The following is a 14,920-nucleotide window of genomic DNA, read 5'->3' on the forward strand; positions in this document are numbered from 1 at the left end:
GTGTTTTCCTCAAGAGGGGACCCTGGTTGCCCAGAAACACTGAGACCAGCTCTCCCACATCTGGTCTTCTGTGATAGGATGGGCCCTTTTCTGCTGGGTCTTGGCCCAATTAAGACTATTTCAAGAGGACTCCTAATGAATCCAGGAGACAGCAGGCACTTAATTTCAAGGGAAACTTTATTGAGTACTAGGCCGGGCGAGCCCCAGATCAGGCAAGTTTGGACAGCACCTGCAGAGCATCTGCCCGCCCTAGCTGGGCCAGATGTGTGCCGAGCTGGCCCAGAGAAGCGGAGGGCTCCCTTGCCACCACCATCTCAATCAGGGCACGCAGAGGCGAGTGACTGGGTCGCAGTGAGTAGGCAAAGGTGGACCAGGAAGCAGGCAGGCCGTATTTGGCAGCCAGGTGTCGAGTGGTACCACAGGCCAAAGCCCCACCTGGCCCAGGCTCAGGGTCCAGCAGCACAATCAGCTCCTCCAGCACCTCCAACTCATCCAGAAGGCGAGACAGGGGCTGTGATGCCAGATTTGGCAGCTCTGGGAAACAGAGGGAGGGGTGAGGGTGAGGAAGGTTGGGCTTCCAGTCCATATTCCCCTCAGCATGTCTGGGACTAACCCCCCGCCAGGAGTGGGAGCAGAGAAATCCATGATCACCTGCCTCCCATGCCACCAGAGAGCCTCGAGAGGTGTTGGAGCCAGGATAGGGGTGGCAGGGACTGTGCCTTTGCAGGGCAAACAGGAGGATGGCTGCTGAGGTCACGAGCAGAACCAGCACCAGGGGCAGGGCAAAAGTTATCAGGGCCTGCCAAAGGACGGTGTGTTCAGGTGTTCGAGAGGGGCTGGAAACGGCTGGTGAGGTGGTCTCCTGGGAGCTTAGGACGCTGGATGTTTCAGGCTTCAGGAGACAGGGCCCCTTGGAAGGAGCAGGCCTCTGAGAATAGGAGTAGAGCTGGAGGTAAACCCTGATCCTGCCCCCTCAGCCCAAATCTTTCATCCTTATAAGCCACATCCCCGCCTGATTCAGACACCCCCCACCCCCCGTACTTTAACTGTAGCTGGTCACCCCCAGATACAATGTCCCCACCCCTATCCTCTTTAGTGGGGCTAGGTACACCACCACCTTTGCTCCAGACCCCGCCCACCCAATCCCAATCCCAATCCCAAACCACGCCCTCTACATCCCACCCCACTTTTGGCAGGCTACACCTTTGCCCATGCAGTCTGAGCCAGACCAGCACCTCTCTACAGCGCTGCCGGCTTCTCTCGAGAGTGGGGGCCCTGGTTCTGCTGCCACAGAAGCCACATAGCTCTGCGAAGTCCGGATTGCACTGCCCAGAAGGACACTTTTTGAAGGGATGCATTACGTGATCACCAAAGTCATTGAGCCCGCAGTTTTCTGAAAACTCATAGTCTAGTGGGAGACAGGGTCTTGTAAGTGCCTTCCAAGCCCCTAAAAGATCCTTTTTGTCCTATCCTAGCAGGCCTTGCCCCTTGGACTTTATCCGCCCATCATCAGCAGGCCTGCTCACCCCTCCATTCTCCCTCCCCCACACTAGCCCTGCTAGTCTCAAAAGGCTCCTTACCCTTCATGCCCCTCCTGCTTCCACACCAAGCTCTGCCCATGCTGGGACTGATCTGTAGAGCTCACCCCTTTCTCACTGCCTGGATCCTGCTTCTAACCTTTCTCACAGGCTTAGCCCCCATAACTGCCTTATCTGATTAAGGCCCACTGCCCCTACCTAGAAGCAAGCCCCCAAACCTTGTTCCTTCACAGGATCTCCATCACCCCCTCAGTCAGCCCAAACATATATGCATAGGTATATATAGGTATACGCCCAGTCTCTGCTCCTCACCGGGGCACGGGGGAGGCCCAAAGCGCTGTAGACAGCTGCCACAGCACAGGTTGTCGGGGTTCCAGTACTCAAGGCGGCTGCAGTGTTGGGAGGCTTCACGCGGCACTGCCTGGGCCAGGAACAGCGCAGCAGACAAGAGGAGGTGCTGGGGCCTCATCCCAGCGGCGCGTGCAGAGTGCAGGACTTCCGGCCACAGCGCCTTTGCCCATTTCCCAGGAAACCAGGGAGAAGAAGGAAACAGTGGATGTGGGGGCATAGGACGGGAATCTACCTACACCCACCTCCCAGTCCTCAGTCCAGCTCCTGACCCATTATCAGAAGCCACGGGCCTCAAGATTGCTAGAGCAAGGGCTCTGAAGCCAGACCGTGTGGATTCATATCCCATATCTGCCTGTCTCATAGGGGTATTGTGGAGAATTAAAACGTACTAGAGTCAACTATAATTGAAAAATAAAAAGTGATTTAAAAAAACCACACCCTTATTAGAAGTAAAGCTCTTAGGGCAGCACCTGGTATATGGTAAGCTTAAATATTAGGTATTACTGACTCCCATTTCAGGGAATCAAAGATGGAGGACCCAGCCCTCATCTACTGAAGACTCCCACTCAATTCCAAGTGACCTTACCTTAGATCCTAACCCAAATCTCTTCTGGGTTGGGAATCCTCCAATCTGCCACAACTAGGCGTCTTCCCTCTGAAAAGCCTCAGATGGATGTGGTGGTTTCCAGCACGAAGGCGCTCCACCAGTCCCACTTGGGGGTTTCTAGGGCGTTGAGCCCGGAGTCCAATAATTTTCCACCGGTTTGAAGTTCTTCAGCTGCAGTTGTGGCTAGAGCCCAACCTACTTCCCCTTTTCATCGGATGTGGGGGTGGAAGGAAACTCCAGCCCGCAGCTAGACTCGACTCAAGCTCAAAATACAGAACTTTATTCGGGGAGGAGTGGCAGACCCTAGAGGCTGGGGAAGATGGCCCTGAGGAGTTAAGGGAGCTTTGAGGAGGGGTCCTGGCCAGGAACATCTCTACCTGTTAGAGGTGAAGGGCAAGAGGGTCAGGAACTCAGAAGTGGCCCTGCTGGTGGTCTGGGAAATGTCAGTTTCTTTCTTTGGGACAGTGCAGGTATGGGACCTTGGGGGTGACCTGGGGACAGGAGTGGGGAGAAGGGTTAGAGGCATGGGGCAGAGCAGGTGATGAAGTAACTAGAGTTCCTGAGGGTGGTCTAAGATAGGTGCTCAGGAGCTGGTCTCAGGATTAGAGATCCAAGCTGGTCTTGGGTTTGGGATTCAGGATGGTTTGGGGGTTGGGACTTAGGTGCTGGTCTTGGAATGGGCTCAGTACTAGTCCTAGGATACCAAAGACTTGAGATATTGTTATCGAGACATAGAATCAGGTTCATCTCAGGCTATAGGAGCTTCAGAGTATGAGAAGTCTTGGCAAGCTGGTCCTGAGATACCTGAGCCTGGGTTCCCACCAATAAAGCTGCTGCCAGAAGTTCCGGGAGGCGAGTCGCAGGTGCATGAAGTTGCAAAAGCTACCACGAGTACATTCTCTGGGTTGAGGATGGATGGATGGAAGAGAACACTGTCATTGACAGCCCCACCAACACACACACAGGAGTCTGGAACTCCAGGTGCCCATCCCATCCTCTTACTGCCATACCCCATCTCATACTGCCGGAAGTCGGTGACAGGAGACAGATCAGCATGCAGAGCCTGCCCACTGAACCAGCGGTTACTGAGTTCAGCTACTGCCCGCTCAGCATCCTCTTCAGGCCGGAAGTAGGTCAGGTTTGGTAGTCAAACTCAGAAACCTCCAGGGGATTTGTAAGCAGCTCTGGGGCTGGACTGGATTTAGTGGTGGACCTCAAACTGAGGCTTAAGTGGTGACCTTTAGGCACTGAAATGCCTCCAACTCTGGTCTCTAATGGGGGGAAAGCTGGCACATTGACACAGACATTGCCCATGAGGTGGTCCCCCAAGTTGTCGCACACATTCATCTCTTCAGTCTCCCTGTACTTCTCCTGCAGTTCCATCATCACCTCCTGCGGAGACCAGGAGGTGTTCAGCTGAACTCCTGGCCCACAACTCAACCCATCTCTGCCAATCCTCACCTCAAATAAGTTATCATAATGTTCTTGCACCTCTAGGTCGGGCACGTGACCTGGAGGGGGTAGGGTGGAATCAGGAGGTGGCCTGCAGAGGACAGTCCGTCCTGCCCCCAAGAAATGGTCCGTCCAGTGCGATCCGTCTGCGGTTTGGGCGGTGTTCTGTGGATTCCGGTACAGGTTGAGCAGCACCATTGTCTGAACAGATTTAAGAAGGGCAGGGCCTGAGCAGAGAAAGCAGGGCTATGTGCAAAGGTGCTGGGAAGAAGCCTAAGCATCTTGAGTGCATCAGCGATGCATGTCCCTAAGGAAACCAGCAGAGGGAGGACCTAGAAGTGAGAGACAACCGAGGTGTGTAGGTTGAGGAAGGAACTTGCAGAGGTCCGACAAAAAAAAAAAAAAAAAAAAAAAGCCGGGCGGTAGGGTGGGCCTAAGAAATCCGGAAAAGGCGGGACCTCAGGATGATGGACAACGGAAGGGGAATAACCCGGAGGCGTTAACCCTCCAGCCTCCGTGCCAAGTCTCACCAGCCTGAAAGTTTGTTTGTCGTGAAGCCGGGAGCACTGGTCCCCAAGCTGGCAGGCCCCGATCCTAAAGTAAAAGGAGCAGTTAACCCTGGGAGAGGTGAACCGAGGGCCGAAGACCCCAGAAATACCCCACGCCGCCCAGCAACCCCGATAGGCTATTGCCTGCGCCCGTTTCCACTTGTCCTTCTCAGTCCCGAATATCGAAACATTCAGCCATTTTTACCCGAGCTCTCCAAACTCGATCGGCTCGAAGTCACTTCCGTTGCTTCAGAACATTGGGAAGTGTAGTTCTTCGTCTTGCGTAGCACGCGCTCACCAACTCCCTAACGCGCTTGCGTGTTGGAAGCCTGCGCCCTCTCCACAGAATCACCGGCAGAAATTCCCTGAGAGCGCATGCGTGCAGCGCTGCCTATTAAGAAAAGACTACAAACTCCAGAGATCCTTGCGGCATCACATGCAAACGTCCGTAAGTTGAAAGTGGCAAAGGCATCTATCCGGAAGAAGTAAACTCCACTGGTGAGATGGGGGTCGTTTCACGCACCCCAGTAAACATCAAGAGCGTCTCAACCCAATGAACTTGCTGGTGGGGGCGGGGGTGCCCTGCTTTCAGCAAACCCATCCTTCAATTTATCTCTGTTTTGTCGTAAAAGGGGCGTGGATTTTCGCGATCCTTGCATCTCAGTGTCTTGCCCCTCAGGACCCTCGGAACGACCTGGCCCTAGCGCAACTATGAACTTGGAGCGGGTGTCCAACGAAGAGAAGTTGAACTTGTGCCGCAAGTACTACCTGGGTAAGGGCCAGTCTCCTAGGGTCCCAGGAGAAGAGAGGGGACGGGATGAGATCTGTAGGGCTGGATTTTTGGGTCTAAGGGATGAAGCCGCTGGGCTGGGAGCGCGAGCTCTGAGGGAAGGAACTGGGTCCTGAGGAGGGAGAGGCTGGGCCTCAAGAGCTTATTGGCCCCAAGAGGGGAATTGGGGGCTGGACTCCTGGGTCCTGACGAAGAGATGGCTGAGGAATCAGATTCCTGGATCCCAGGGAGGAGCCTTGATATCAGAGTCCTTAATTGCAGAGATCTCAACTTGAACTTGGGTGTGGGAGAAGGACTTTCCAAATAAGTCATCTAAGTGGGCGTTGGGGAAGATACTCATTGTCTTATGACCTAGTTTGGCTTTTTTCTCTTTAGGTGGGTTTGCTTTCCTGCCTTTTCTCTGGTTGGTCAACATCTTCTGGTTCTTCCGAGAGGCCTTCCTTGTCCCCGCATACACAGAGCAGAGCCAAATCAAAGGCTGTGAGTCCAGGGTACAGTTGAAAGAAGGCCATTGGGAGGAGGAGGGGTGGAGCTCTGGTGGGATGGGATGAAAGAAGTTCCAGAATTCTAGGGCTCTGTGGAAGAAAAGAGAGAACTGGTCTGGAGGTGACCAGAGAGCAGGTGGAAGCCAACCTTACCCACTCCTGTTACCTTTTACAGATGTCTGGCGCTCTGCTGTGGGCTTCCTTTTTTGGGTGATTATACTCACCACCTGGATCACCATCTTCCAGATCTACCGGCCCCGTTGGGGCGCCCTTGGGGACTACCTCTCCTTCACCATACCTCTGGGTACCCCTTGACAAATTCTTCAGCACAGGCCGGGACCTGATCATTCTCCCAGGATGGGCTCCTGTACTCCGAGCCCACTTTCAAGCCCCTAATACTTATTCCCATCTCCTGTGTTCTCTGTTGACATACTCCAATAAATGACCCTAATTCTCTATATTGACTTCCTGGGATCTTTTGAACATTGAAACAGAAAATGATTATTACTATTCAGAAACATTCATTAAATGCTTACTTTGTTCCAGGGTTAGTGCTTTACACATTATGTGCATCTTTTCACTGAATACTACTCATAACCCTTCTGAATAGGAACTGTCCTGTTCCAGAAACCTATTTTACAGATGCAGAACCAAGAAAGGAATATGATTCTATTACTAGGGGCTGCTCTCCTGTTACTGGTATTATGTGAGTTTGAAAACATTGCTTTTCCATTTGGCCTTAGTATTCTCATCTAAAGTGTGGACCACAATGCTACCTTTTGGAATTTATCTGGGTCAAGGCATATGTGGTAAAATGAAGTTCCCCATTTTCTGAAGATGTCTGCTTTATTAGAGAAAGCTTCCTTAACCAAACTATTTAAAATTTCAGTGTTTTACTTGTTTATTGTGTGCCCCCATCCTCAAAATATAAGCTCTATTAGGACAGATATTTTTGTTTGTTTTGTACTCTGCTTGTCCCCAGTGCCCAGAAGACTGACTCGCACAGTAATAATATTTGCTAAGTGAATAAGGTTGTGCCTGAAAAGAGATTAATAGGTAGCGGGCACTAATGAGTGCTCAGTGAAAGGGAACAAAGCCTAACTCCAGACTTGTCTTCCAATTAGGGGCAAGAAGGACAAGGTTAAATAAGTGCTGTTAACACCTAAATGGCTTTTATTAAAAAGCTACTAGCTCTATAAGTTCCAAAAAACCTCGCGTTGCCCTGGTCCTGTATCTCCCACCGTGCATCGCGCGGCGCAGGCGCTGTTACCACGGCTGAGTCTCGGGAGCCAGAACTACGCCTCCCAGAAAGCGTGCCGGGACGTCGTTAGTTTGTTTCCGGAAATGGGTCCCTAGCAAGGTGGGACTTAGGGCTGAGAGCTGTCAATTGGTCAGCGTAGGAGATCGACGGTTGTAGTGACTAATGGGAACAAGCGACTTCCGATGGGGCCCCACCAAAGGGGAGCTGGAGGTGCTGGCGGCGGCGGCGGCGGCGGCAGTCGTAGACCGACGCTGCTCAGGGCGGAAGACCTCCCGCAGACGGAGCTTATCTCACAGGAGTCTCCGTCTGCCTGTGCCCTTGACTTGTGACGCTAGGCCCTTTTGGGCTCCTCTGACCCAACTAGCCAGACTCCAGACCCAAACCATGTTCCCGGTGAAGGTGAAAGTGGAGAAATCAGGTGAGGTTTTGAGGTCGGGGGCCTGTAGAAGAGCACGGGTCTGATCAGGGGATGCGAGTGCCGATAGACAGGGTCGTCGCGGTAAGGTAGACTGAGACTTCTCCCGGCCGCCCTTCTGCCTATCGCTCTGTCCGGCATGGAGCGATTCCTGCCGCCCGCACGCCTTACCCGTCTCTGCTGGAGATTGCTTTGCGGTGGAGTGGTGGCGGCTCAGGCAGTGTGGTGCCGCAAGACAGGGGGGTTCCCAGCCCCGTGACGCCGAGAGAGACTCGACTTGGCTGCGTCTCAGTTTTTCCATTCCTAGCAATAGTGATGAATCAAACATCGTACTGAGTGCCGGAAGTACAAGGAGGTTTTTTAATCCTTGAAGTCACTGTATCCCAGTAATCCCGGAAGTCGGAAATGCGGTAGATGGGAAAACAAGCTGAGAGAGAAGAATTCATTTTGGGTTGGGACCAAGCTTATGGGAACCCAGGACTGGCAGGTTAAGGGCGGTGGGAGAGGCACAGAAACCGGGCAAAACATAATAGTAAAATGATGTAGGATGTTGGATGGTATACATGGAATAAAATGAAACAGGAGAGAAAATGTGAGATCAGGAGTGAGGCAAGGCGAGGGAGAGAGCCATGAGGGTATGTGAGTGAACAGCGAACAAGACAAAGGAAATAGCTTTGAAAAGGCCTTGTCTGGCCTGTTCAAGGACCAGCCGGGAGGCCAGGGTGGTTGGAACCGAGTGAGTGAGGTAGAGAGTGTGAGGAGATGGAGGCAAAGAGGGGAGGGGAGAGGAACCAATCTTGTGGAGCCAGGTTAGGACTTAGGTTTTGCTGTGAGGGAAATGGGGAACCAAGGGAGGGCTTTGAATTGAGGAGTGAGTTAATAAAGATGCCTTTCAAATGCCAAAAAAAAATTGTGGAAGGAAAAGTGTAGGGGGCCCAACCACAGTGATGATGTGGGTAGGTCGGGTCATGGAGGCCTGTGACCACCAGGCTTAACCCTTTGCACTCGCTTGCTTTTTTCTCGATTCCTTTATTCTACTCGGGATTTAATTTTTTAAATACCCCAGATTTTACAAAGCGCGGCAGTAGAATAAAAAACTGAAGTTTCCTTTCATACAAACTTATTTATTTGGATTTTTTTATATTTCAAATTATTGATACATTCAATACAATTCGACATACGAGCTGCTACCGATGCTAACCGTGTCGAGTCACACTCGACATCCGAGTGCAAAAGGTTCAGGCTCTGTCCTGAGGCACTGCAGGGTTGTGGAGGGTTCTAAGGCGAGTATCGGGGTCAGGATTGATTTTAGGAAGATTTCCCTGGCCACCTTGTGGAGGATGGATCAGAAGGGGAGACTGAGGTTGGGAACCCAAGGGAAGGAACGAAAAGGACCAGGGTGGGCAGGGAAGGGTTGGGATAAGTGGTAGAAAAGGAGGCCAAGGGGACAGGAGTTGGTGGTTTGGGATGGAGGAGAGAGAGAGGTGTCCATGTTGAGGCCCAGGGAGGGATTAGGGGACAGCAGGGCTATCCTTGAGATGGGGGCCCAGGAAAGAGGGTAAGTTTAGAGAAACACTGAGGCCAATGATAATGTGGAAGCCAATAGGTAGAAGAACCAGGGGGAGGTGTCCAGGAGTCCATGAGATCCCAAGATCTGAGGTTCAGGAGAGAAGTGGGGGCTAGGGATGTGGGCATAATCCATACCTTGTCTCCTGAACAAGGCTTTTTACTAGAATCTCAGCTGCCCCAATCCACACTCTACCCTGTCTCTGAGTGATGTCAGGAATCCGTGCATCTTCTGGTCTCCTCAGGAAGTCCCAGGGCTGGCCAGAGCATATCCCCAAGTGTCCTTCCAGGCTCTGAGCACTGTGCCAAAGCACCTACTAGCTGGAAGAGGAGAGCAAACACCTCACAGGGTGAGAAGAGAATATTTATAACATCATTACCTCCTTAAGTTCTGTGATGAACAGAGGCAAAAACACAGGCTGCAGGGCCAGGCAGGGCCTGTGATATGCAGGAAGGTGGGCCCAGATCTCATTTCTTATGTGTGTGTGGCGATAGGGGCGGGGGAGGGGGGGCGGGGTGGAACGGGTCTCTTGTGTGAAATCTCCCAATTAAATGTGAGCTCATTCAGATTCAGTTCAGATTTAATGTAACTCCACTGCCTCATCCAAACCAAGTTTATCTGGGGACTAGATACCACGCCCCATTTGAGTCCCTGCCATATAATTTCAGCTGTGGAGCCAGATGGCCTGCATGCAAATCCTTAGCCCTAGCTGTGTGATTTTGGGCAACTACCTAACATCTATGTGCCTCAGTTTCATGATCTGTAAAATGGGTCAAAATCATATGTAGGTTCTTGTGGGAATTCAACGGGTTAATATGTGTGATATGCTTGGAATAATGCTTGGCACATAATAAGCATAAACTCTGTATATATTACTTATTATTGCATTCTGCTAAGAGATTCATATACAACATAGGCCTATTTAAGTCTCCGAACAGTCCTAACAAATAAGTATCATTTGGAGACCTATTTTCAAGAGGAAACAAGACTCAGTGAGGTAAGATGACTTGTCTTAGGTGGGACAGCCCAGGAACCCAGCGCTCTTACGCATCACTTCAGTAGTCTGCCCTCCACACCCTCTCAGCACGCCCGGGCCCGGCCATAGGTTTGACTACGCATGCCCTTCCCCAGCCCAGTTGACTTCCCACCTGCCTTGAGCCTGGGAACTGACTCTTGCTTGGTACCCTCTTCCCCAGAGTTGGAGATGGCCAAGGCCCGGAACCAATTGGATGCCGTTCTACAGTGTCTGCTGGAGAAGAGTCACATGGACAGGTTGGGACCTGGGCCAGCCTGAGGTCAGAGGGGCTTGGGCCCTCTAGTCCTGGGTGGATCTAGGTGGGACCCCAGAACCTGGCTTAGGGAGGCAGGGGCCCAGTGGAGAGGCCACTCATTGCCTTACCACTGTGGGCCCTGGGAACCCTGAGTCCACAGTTATCTTCTGCTACCAGGGAGCGCCTGGATGAGGAAGCCAGGAAGACCCCCTCAGACACCCACAGCAAGTAAGTTTTCCTGGGGGGATCTGTATCTGAGGGTTTGTGGTGAATGACCTCTCTCACCCGAGCCCTGACCACTCTGTCCCCTGCCTCCTCCGCCACAATTTTAACCACTCTGTGTACAAAGCCGCTGGGGCCGCAGAAGCTTAGGTCCCCTCGTACTTGGCAACTAGAGCCCCAGGGGCTTGGGTGGGACACAAAGCCTAAGGGTTAGTGGGGAACATGTGGGCATCTCAGGCTTGATCTCAGTCTCCATAGGGTGTCTTTTGGGAGATTTTGAGCAGGCATTTGTTCAAGAGTGAGCCTGCTCATGCCCTGTCTCTTCCCACAGGGATTGCTCCATTGTGGCCACTGGCAAACGGTAAGGTGGCAGGGGTTTCAGCCAGGTGAAAAGAAGTCCCCAGCGCTGGTCCTGATGTTCTCTCAACTCACACAGGCCATCTGCCCGCTTCCCCCACCAGCGGAGGAAGAAGAGAAGGGAGATGGATGATGGGCTGGCCGAAGGAGGGCCACAGCGATCTAGTGAGTGGGTGGTAGCCCTAGAGGGCGGTCAGTGATAGAGGCTATATAAGCATGTTCACATACCTCCCGCTCCCACTTCCCTAGACGCGTATGTGATCAAGCTGTTTGACCGGAGTGTGGACTTGGCTCAGTTCAGTGAGAACACACCGCTGTATCCAATCTGCCGTGCCTGGATGCGCAACAGCCCCTCAGTGCGTGAGCACGAACGCTCACCCAGCTCACCGCTGCCCCCACTGCCTGAGGATGAGGAGGTGGGATGGGTGGTAGGCCCTTGCCCAGCAGCCAGGGAGGGAGTGGGTAGATGGTCACAAGGTACCCTCCTCACAAGCTATTGGGATAGACAGGCAGTTTTCTGTGTCCCTTAAATGTCTCCTGGATCCATTGAGGCACACAGATAGGAACCCTTAGACTGGGAGTATGGATGGAGCTCTCCAGAGCAGACACACATGGCTACCTGTTCTGGGAGAAAGAGGGGACAGGGTTCACCTGGGCAGATATGTGTGACCTCTAAGATTGGGATCCCCAAGAGCTGGTGGGCTGGAAAGGGGTCCTTAGTGTAAACAGGCATAGCCACCTGATCTAAAGGAGCAGATGGGGATGCCCTAGGGTGCACAGGCATAGATGGGAATCTCTCGACTGGCCGGGTAAGGTCCCCATCCTTCAGACATGACTCCCAAGTACAGGTCCCAGAGGAGACGCTCATGTTTGTTGTCACTGGGAAAGGAAGGAGGGGTAAAATGTGTACCCCTGGCCCTCATTTCTGACTCTTGGACCTTTTATGGGGCTCCTGTGTCTCCAGGGTTCAGAGGTCACCATCAGCAAGAGTCGTGATGTGTACAAGTTGCCTCCTCCCACAGCCCCTGGGCCACCTGGAGATGCCTGCAGATCCCGAATTCCATCCCCGCTGCAGCCTGAGACACAGGGTACCCCTGAGGATGAGGTGGGTCTGCAAAGCTTGCCTGGGGCCTTGGGACATATATTGTGGGGCTTGGACATGGCCACCCAGCCTGGCTTCTCTGTCCACACAGCCCTCTGAACCCTCACCCTCACCTTCCACACTCATCTATCGCAACATGCAGCGCTGGAAACGCATCCGCCAGAGGTAAGCATCCCCAACCTGCTTGCTCCTCTATGGCTCCTGTCCCAACTGCTGAGCCCTCCCTCTCCCACTGCAGGTGGAAGGAGGCATCTCATCGGAACCAGCTTCGTTACTCAGAAAGCATGAAGATCCTACGGGAGATGTATGAACGACAGTGATGTTCCCCTGACCCCAATAAACATTTCCCCTCTTTACACTGGCCTCGGATTGCTCCAGCCTCTCCTTCCCGGCCCACACACAATGCAGATGGCACAGCTCTAGCACGTTTATTGAGGAGGGAGGGGATAGGGCAGCAGGGAATTCAGGGAGGGAGAGAAATTGTGGGGAATCAAAATCAAAGAAAGTGGCTGCAGGCTGGATCTTGGAGAATAAGGGTGGAGTCTGGAAAGTGGATTGCCTGTGGTTAGAGACTTAGGGGTCAAGACAAAGTGACTGGGGTGCCCTTGGTAAAGTTGGAGATGAGGGTTAGGATATTATGCAGAGCCTGGGGAAATGAGCAGGATATCTATATTTTGAGGGTCTTGGTTGGCCTAGAATAGGTTTTCCAAGGGCGGGGGTCAGAAAAGGGATTTAAGAGTCTGAAGGTGGCTGGCTGAGAATTTCAAGTCAGAAGATGAGAATGGGGGGAGAATGAGGGGAAGACCAGGCTTGGGTGATCTAGTGTGGGAAGTCTGCGGAGTCTGGGACTTTGTGGGGAGTGGGGAGGGGTTATGCTTGATTGGCCTATGGTGGGAACAGGGCTGTCTATATCATAATCTGGTGTCAGTGATTATTTTATCATGAGAAGGAAATAGGTTTTGAGTGGGTTTACAAGATAAGAAATGGGTTAGTGGGGATGGGCTTGTAGGGTCTGGAAGCTAGGAAGGTGTTGGGGTTTGAAAACGAGGGTGTGTGAGAGAGATCAGGGCTGAGTCTAGCTTGGAAGGGTCTGGGCTGGATCCCAGATGGGGGTGGGGGGGTGGGGGGGTCTTGGCGAGCTCGGTTTATCTGGCTGGGCGGAGTCAGGTCGGCTTTAAAAGAGGTGCCTGAGGCGGTTCCGGGCTTCAGGTGTGCCCAGACCCCAACTTGGCAGCAGCCTGTGGTTGCGGCTGTGGGGCCTGCGCCAGCACGGGCGCGGCCTGGATGGACAGAACGCCCTCAGGGGACAACGCTGATGTCACGGCGGCGGGGTCCACACCGGGCGGCAAACGATAGCGGCGGTGGAACTCTCGAGCCACGAATCCGTGCTCATCCTGGAAACGGAGAGGCTTGAGGGGCCCCGCCCTTCCCTGGCGCTGCCCGTCCCCTGAGGCCAGCCCGCAGCGGGCTCCCGGGGCCGCCCCCACCAGCCGGCTCACCGGGCGCTCCTCATGGCGAGCGTGCACCTCCACGTGTTCACCAACCACCTTGACGGTGATTTCCTCCGGAGAGAAGTGCTTCACATCCAGCAGCACCGAGAAATGCCCGGGGTCGGTGGGCACCTGCGCACAGCCCCGTGGTCAGCGGGCGAGGCAGGGCTCCCGGGACCCAAGCCGGGCCTCTCCCTCGTAGGTTCTAGTGCAGCTGACTCTGGCCTCCGAAACGGAGGCGTCCCCTGTCCTGCTCGTAGCCAGGGATGGCCTCCTCATCCCGAAGAACCAGTCTCTTCCTCCTCTCACCCAGAGGGAAGAGGCCCCTTCCCCTGCCAGGTCAGAGACCTCAGGCCTCACAGAGTGAGTCCCCTTCATCCCCCCCCCCCCTCGCCCCCCGTGTCAACGACCCCATAGCCGAAGTGTCCTCCTGGACACTGCCTCCCCAGGCCTTTCCTCCCAGAGGCCCCCCACCCCCCCATCCCCCACGGGACCACCTGCGCCCTCAGTGGCCAGCCCCCTCCCCATTCTCAAGTCACAAGACCCTCCTCTCTGCCTCTCCGGGATACCTAGGGTCACCTCATATAATCTACAAACTCTTCCCCAAGAATAACCAACATTCCCTCCCTGCAGGACTCACTGGAGCCCCTACGCCCTTCAGAATGATTGACCTCCCATCCCCACCCCCACCCCCAGATTCCCTGGGTTACCAGCCTCCTTCAAAGTCATCGGGATCCCCCCTCAGAGTGACCACCTCACCCTGTCAGTCCCCTGAGAACTGAGATCCTCCTCAGATCGACGGGGACCTCCGACCCCCTCCATTAATAACCTGGCCTCTAAAATTCCGTACTTGGGCAACTCCGGGAGCCCCTCTGAGTGGCCGGATTCTTCGTCCCTCTCAAAGTCAAGGGGCATTCATTCCCTCATCCCCCTCAGGATGACCAGCACCCCTCCCCAGGCCTGGCACCTGGGCGGCCGGCAGCGCCACGCTGGGTGCGCGCAGGTAGTAGGGCGCCAGCGTGGTGGGGCAGAGCGCGGCGAGCTCAGCCTCCAGGAGCCCCTCGCCGAAGCGCTGGTCGAAGAGGCGCCCAGGAGCCGAAAGCCCGGGCAGCGGGGCGGAGGCGCGGCGCAGCCAGGACGGCTGCACGGGCACGGGGATCTCCATCCTGCTCCTCCGGCGCTGTCGCGTCCCTGGTGCGCCCCCCGCTGCTTTATAGTGCGCCCTGTGTCCCCCCCTCCGCGGGCCGCCCGGGGACACTCGGACTGCGGCCAGACCCAGCCACTGACAGAGCCTTATTTAGAAAGCCAACAATGACTTGGCCATTTATTAAGCTCCTGCTGGATGCCAGAGAGGTATCAAGATTCTCCAGTTTCCCCGAAGGGAAACTAAGGCTGAGGAGGCGGAGCCTGGCCGGAATTGGGGACCCAGGGCTCGAGAAGCCCTCTGCAGAGCTCCCAGTCCCT

General features: G+C 54.2%; 4 protein-coding genes across 13 annotated transcripts; 2 read left to right on the forward strand and 2 right to left on the reverse strand.

The window, feature by feature from the left end:
• Positions 1 to 88: 88 nt before the first annotated feature.
• Positions 89 to 4,826, reverse strand: IGFLR1 (IGF like family receptor 1). 5 transcript variants are annotated; one of them, XM_079800187.1, is made up of 7 exons: positions 4,702 to 4,826; positions 4,479 to 4,542; positions 2,476 to 4,149; positions 1,851 to 2,049; positions 1,236 to 1,408; positions 652 to 928; positions 89 to 534 (listed from the first exon to the last, which is right to left on the reverse strand). In XM_079800187.1, the coding sequence occupies exons 4-7, from the start codon at positions 2,005 to 2,007 to the stop codon at positions 209 to 211; spliced, it is 933 nt and encodes a 310-aa protein (XP_079656313.1). In that variant the 5' UTR covers positions 2,008 to 2,049; positions 2,476 to 4,149; positions 4,479 to 4,542; positions 4,702 to 4,826; the 3' UTR covers positions 89 to 208. The 5 variants fall into 5 exon arrangements, with proteins under 5 accessions (XP_079656313.1, XP_079656312.1, XP_079656311.1 ...); XM_079800186.1 differs by lacking the exon at positions 4,702 to 4,826 and having other exon boundaries at positions 2,476 to 3,396; positions 3,958 to 4,691; XM_079800185.1 differs by lacking the exons at positions 2,476 to 4,149; positions 4,479 to 4,542; positions 4,702 to 4,826 and having other exon boundaries at positions 1,851 to 2,469.
• Positions 4,827 to 4,864: 38 nt separating this feature from the next.
• Positions 4,865 to 6,326, forward strand: PSENEN (presenilin enhancer, gamma-secretase subunit). 3 transcript variants are annotated; one of them, XM_079800190.1, is made up of 4 exons: positions 4,865 to 4,994; positions 5,129 to 5,268; positions 5,662 to 5,766; positions 5,947 to 6,315. In XM_079800190.1, the coding sequence occupies exons 2-4, from the start codon at positions 5,208 to 5,210 to the stop codon at positions 6,084 to 6,086; spliced, it is 306 nt and encodes a 101-aa protein (XP_079656316.1). In that variant the 5' UTR covers positions 4,865 to 4,994; positions 5,129 to 5,207; the 3' UTR covers positions 6,087 to 6,315. The 3 variants fall into 3 exon arrangements, with proteins under 3 accessions (XP_079656316.1, XP_079656318.1, XP_079656317.1); XM_079800192.1 differs by having other exon boundaries at positions 4,938 to 4,994; positions 5,176 to 5,268; positions 5,947 to 6,326; XM_079800191.1 differs by lacking the exon at positions 4,865 to 4,994 and having other exon boundaries at positions 5,001 to 5,268; positions 5,947 to 6,317.
• Positions 6,327 to 7,229: 903 nt separating this feature from the next.
• LIN37 (lin-37 DREAM MuvB core complex component) lies at positions 7,230 to 12,330 on the forward strand. 4 transcript variants are annotated; one of them, XM_079800280.1, is made up of 10 exons: positions 7,230 to 7,450; positions 9,259 to 9,363; positions 10,211 to 10,286; positions 10,463 to 10,513; positions 10,839 to 10,868; positions 10,944 to 11,029; positions 11,114 to 11,280; positions 11,829 to 11,969; positions 12,058 to 12,131; positions 12,205 to 12,330. In XM_079800280.1, exons 1-10 carry the CDS (start codon positions 7,417 to 7,419, stop codon positions 12,284 to 12,286), a joined length of 846 nt encoding a protein of 281 aa, XP_079656406.1. In that variant the 5' UTR covers positions 7,230 to 7,416; the 3' UTR covers positions 12,287 to 12,330. The 4 variants fall into 4 exon arrangements, with proteins under 4 accessions (XP_079656406.1, XP_079656408.1, XP_079656409.1 ...); XM_079800282.1 differs by having other exon boundaries at positions 11,887 to 11,969; XM_079800283.1 differs by lacking the exon at positions 9,259 to 9,363.
• Positions 12,331 to 12,407: 77 nt separating this feature from the next.
• HSPB6 (heat shock protein family B (small) member 6) lies at positions 12,408 to 14,912 on the reverse strand. The gene is made up of 3 exons (XM_079800367.1): positions 14,424 to 14,912; positions 13,466 to 13,588; positions 12,408 to 13,360 (listed from the first exon to the last, which is right to left on the reverse strand). The coding sequence occupies exons 1-3, from the start codon at positions 14,619 to 14,621 to the stop codon at positions 13,172 to 13,174; spliced, it is 510 nt and encodes a 169-aa protein (XP_079656493.1). The 5' UTR covers positions 14,622 to 14,912; the 3' UTR covers positions 12,408 to 13,171.
• Between the last annotated feature and the right edge of the window lie 8 nt (positions 14,913 to 14,920).

Source organism: Cnephaeus nilssonii, assembly GCF_951640355.1.
Source record: "Cnephaeus nilssonii genome assembly, chromosome: 20".
Taxonomy (NCBI): domain Eukaryota; kingdom Metazoa; phylum Chordata; class Mammalia; order Chiroptera; family Vespertilionidae; genus Cnephaeus; species Cnephaeus nilssonii.

Excerpts from the sequence above, each read along its gene's own strand:
- IGFLR1 (XM_079800185.1), bottom strand. The coding sequence starts at position 2,106 with ATGCCCCCACATCCACTGTTTCCTTCTTCTCCCTGGTTTCCTGGGAAA. Across the intron at positions 1,409-1,850 it reads TGGGCCTCCCCCGTGCCCCG|ACTATGAGTTTTCAGAAAAC; the intron begins GTGAGGAGCAGA and ends GTCTCCCACTAG. Across the intron at positions 535-651 it reads TCTGGTGGCATGGGAGGCAG|AGCTGCCAAATCTGGCATCA; the intron begins GTGATCATGGAT and ends TCTGTTTCCCAG.
- PSENEN (XM_079800190.1), top strand. The coding sequence starts at position 5,208 with ATGAACTTGGAGCGGGTGTCCAACGAAGAGAAGTTGAACTTGTGCCGC. Across the intron at positions 5,269-5,661 it reads GTGCCGCAAGTACTACCTGG|GTGGGTTTGCTTTCCTGCCT; the intron begins GTAAGGGCCAGT and ends TTTTCTCTTTAG. Across the intron at positions 5,767-5,946 it reads GCAGAGCCAAATCAAAGGCT|ATGTCTGGCGCTCTGCTGTG; the intron begins GTGAGTCCAGGG and ends TACCTTTTACAG.
- LIN37 (XM_079800280.1), top strand. The coding sequence starts at position 7,417 with ATGTTCCCGGTGAAGGTGAAAGTGGAGAAATCAG. Across the intron at positions 10,514-10,838 it reads CCCTCAGACACCCACAGCAA|GGATTGCTCCATTGTGGCCA; the intron begins GTAAGTTTTCCT and ends CTCTTCCCACAG. Across the intron at positions 11,970-12,057 it reads AGGGTACCCCTGAGGATGAG|CCCTCTGAACCCTCACCCTC; the intron begins GTGGGTCTGCAA and ends CTGTCCACACAG.
- HSPB6 (XM_079800367.1), bottom strand. The coding sequence starts at position 14,621 with ATGGAGATCCCCGTGCCCGTGCAGCCGTCCTGGCTGCGCCGCGCCTCC. Across the intron at positions 13,589-14,423 it reads TGGCGCTGCCGGCCGCCCAG|GTGCCCACCGACCCCGGGCA; the intron begins GTGCCAGGCCTG and ends GGCTGTGCGCAG. Across the intron at positions 13,361-13,465 it reads CTCGCCATGAGGAGCGCCCG|GATGAGCACGGATTCGTGGC; the intron begins GTGAGCCGGCTG and ends CTCCGTTTCCAG.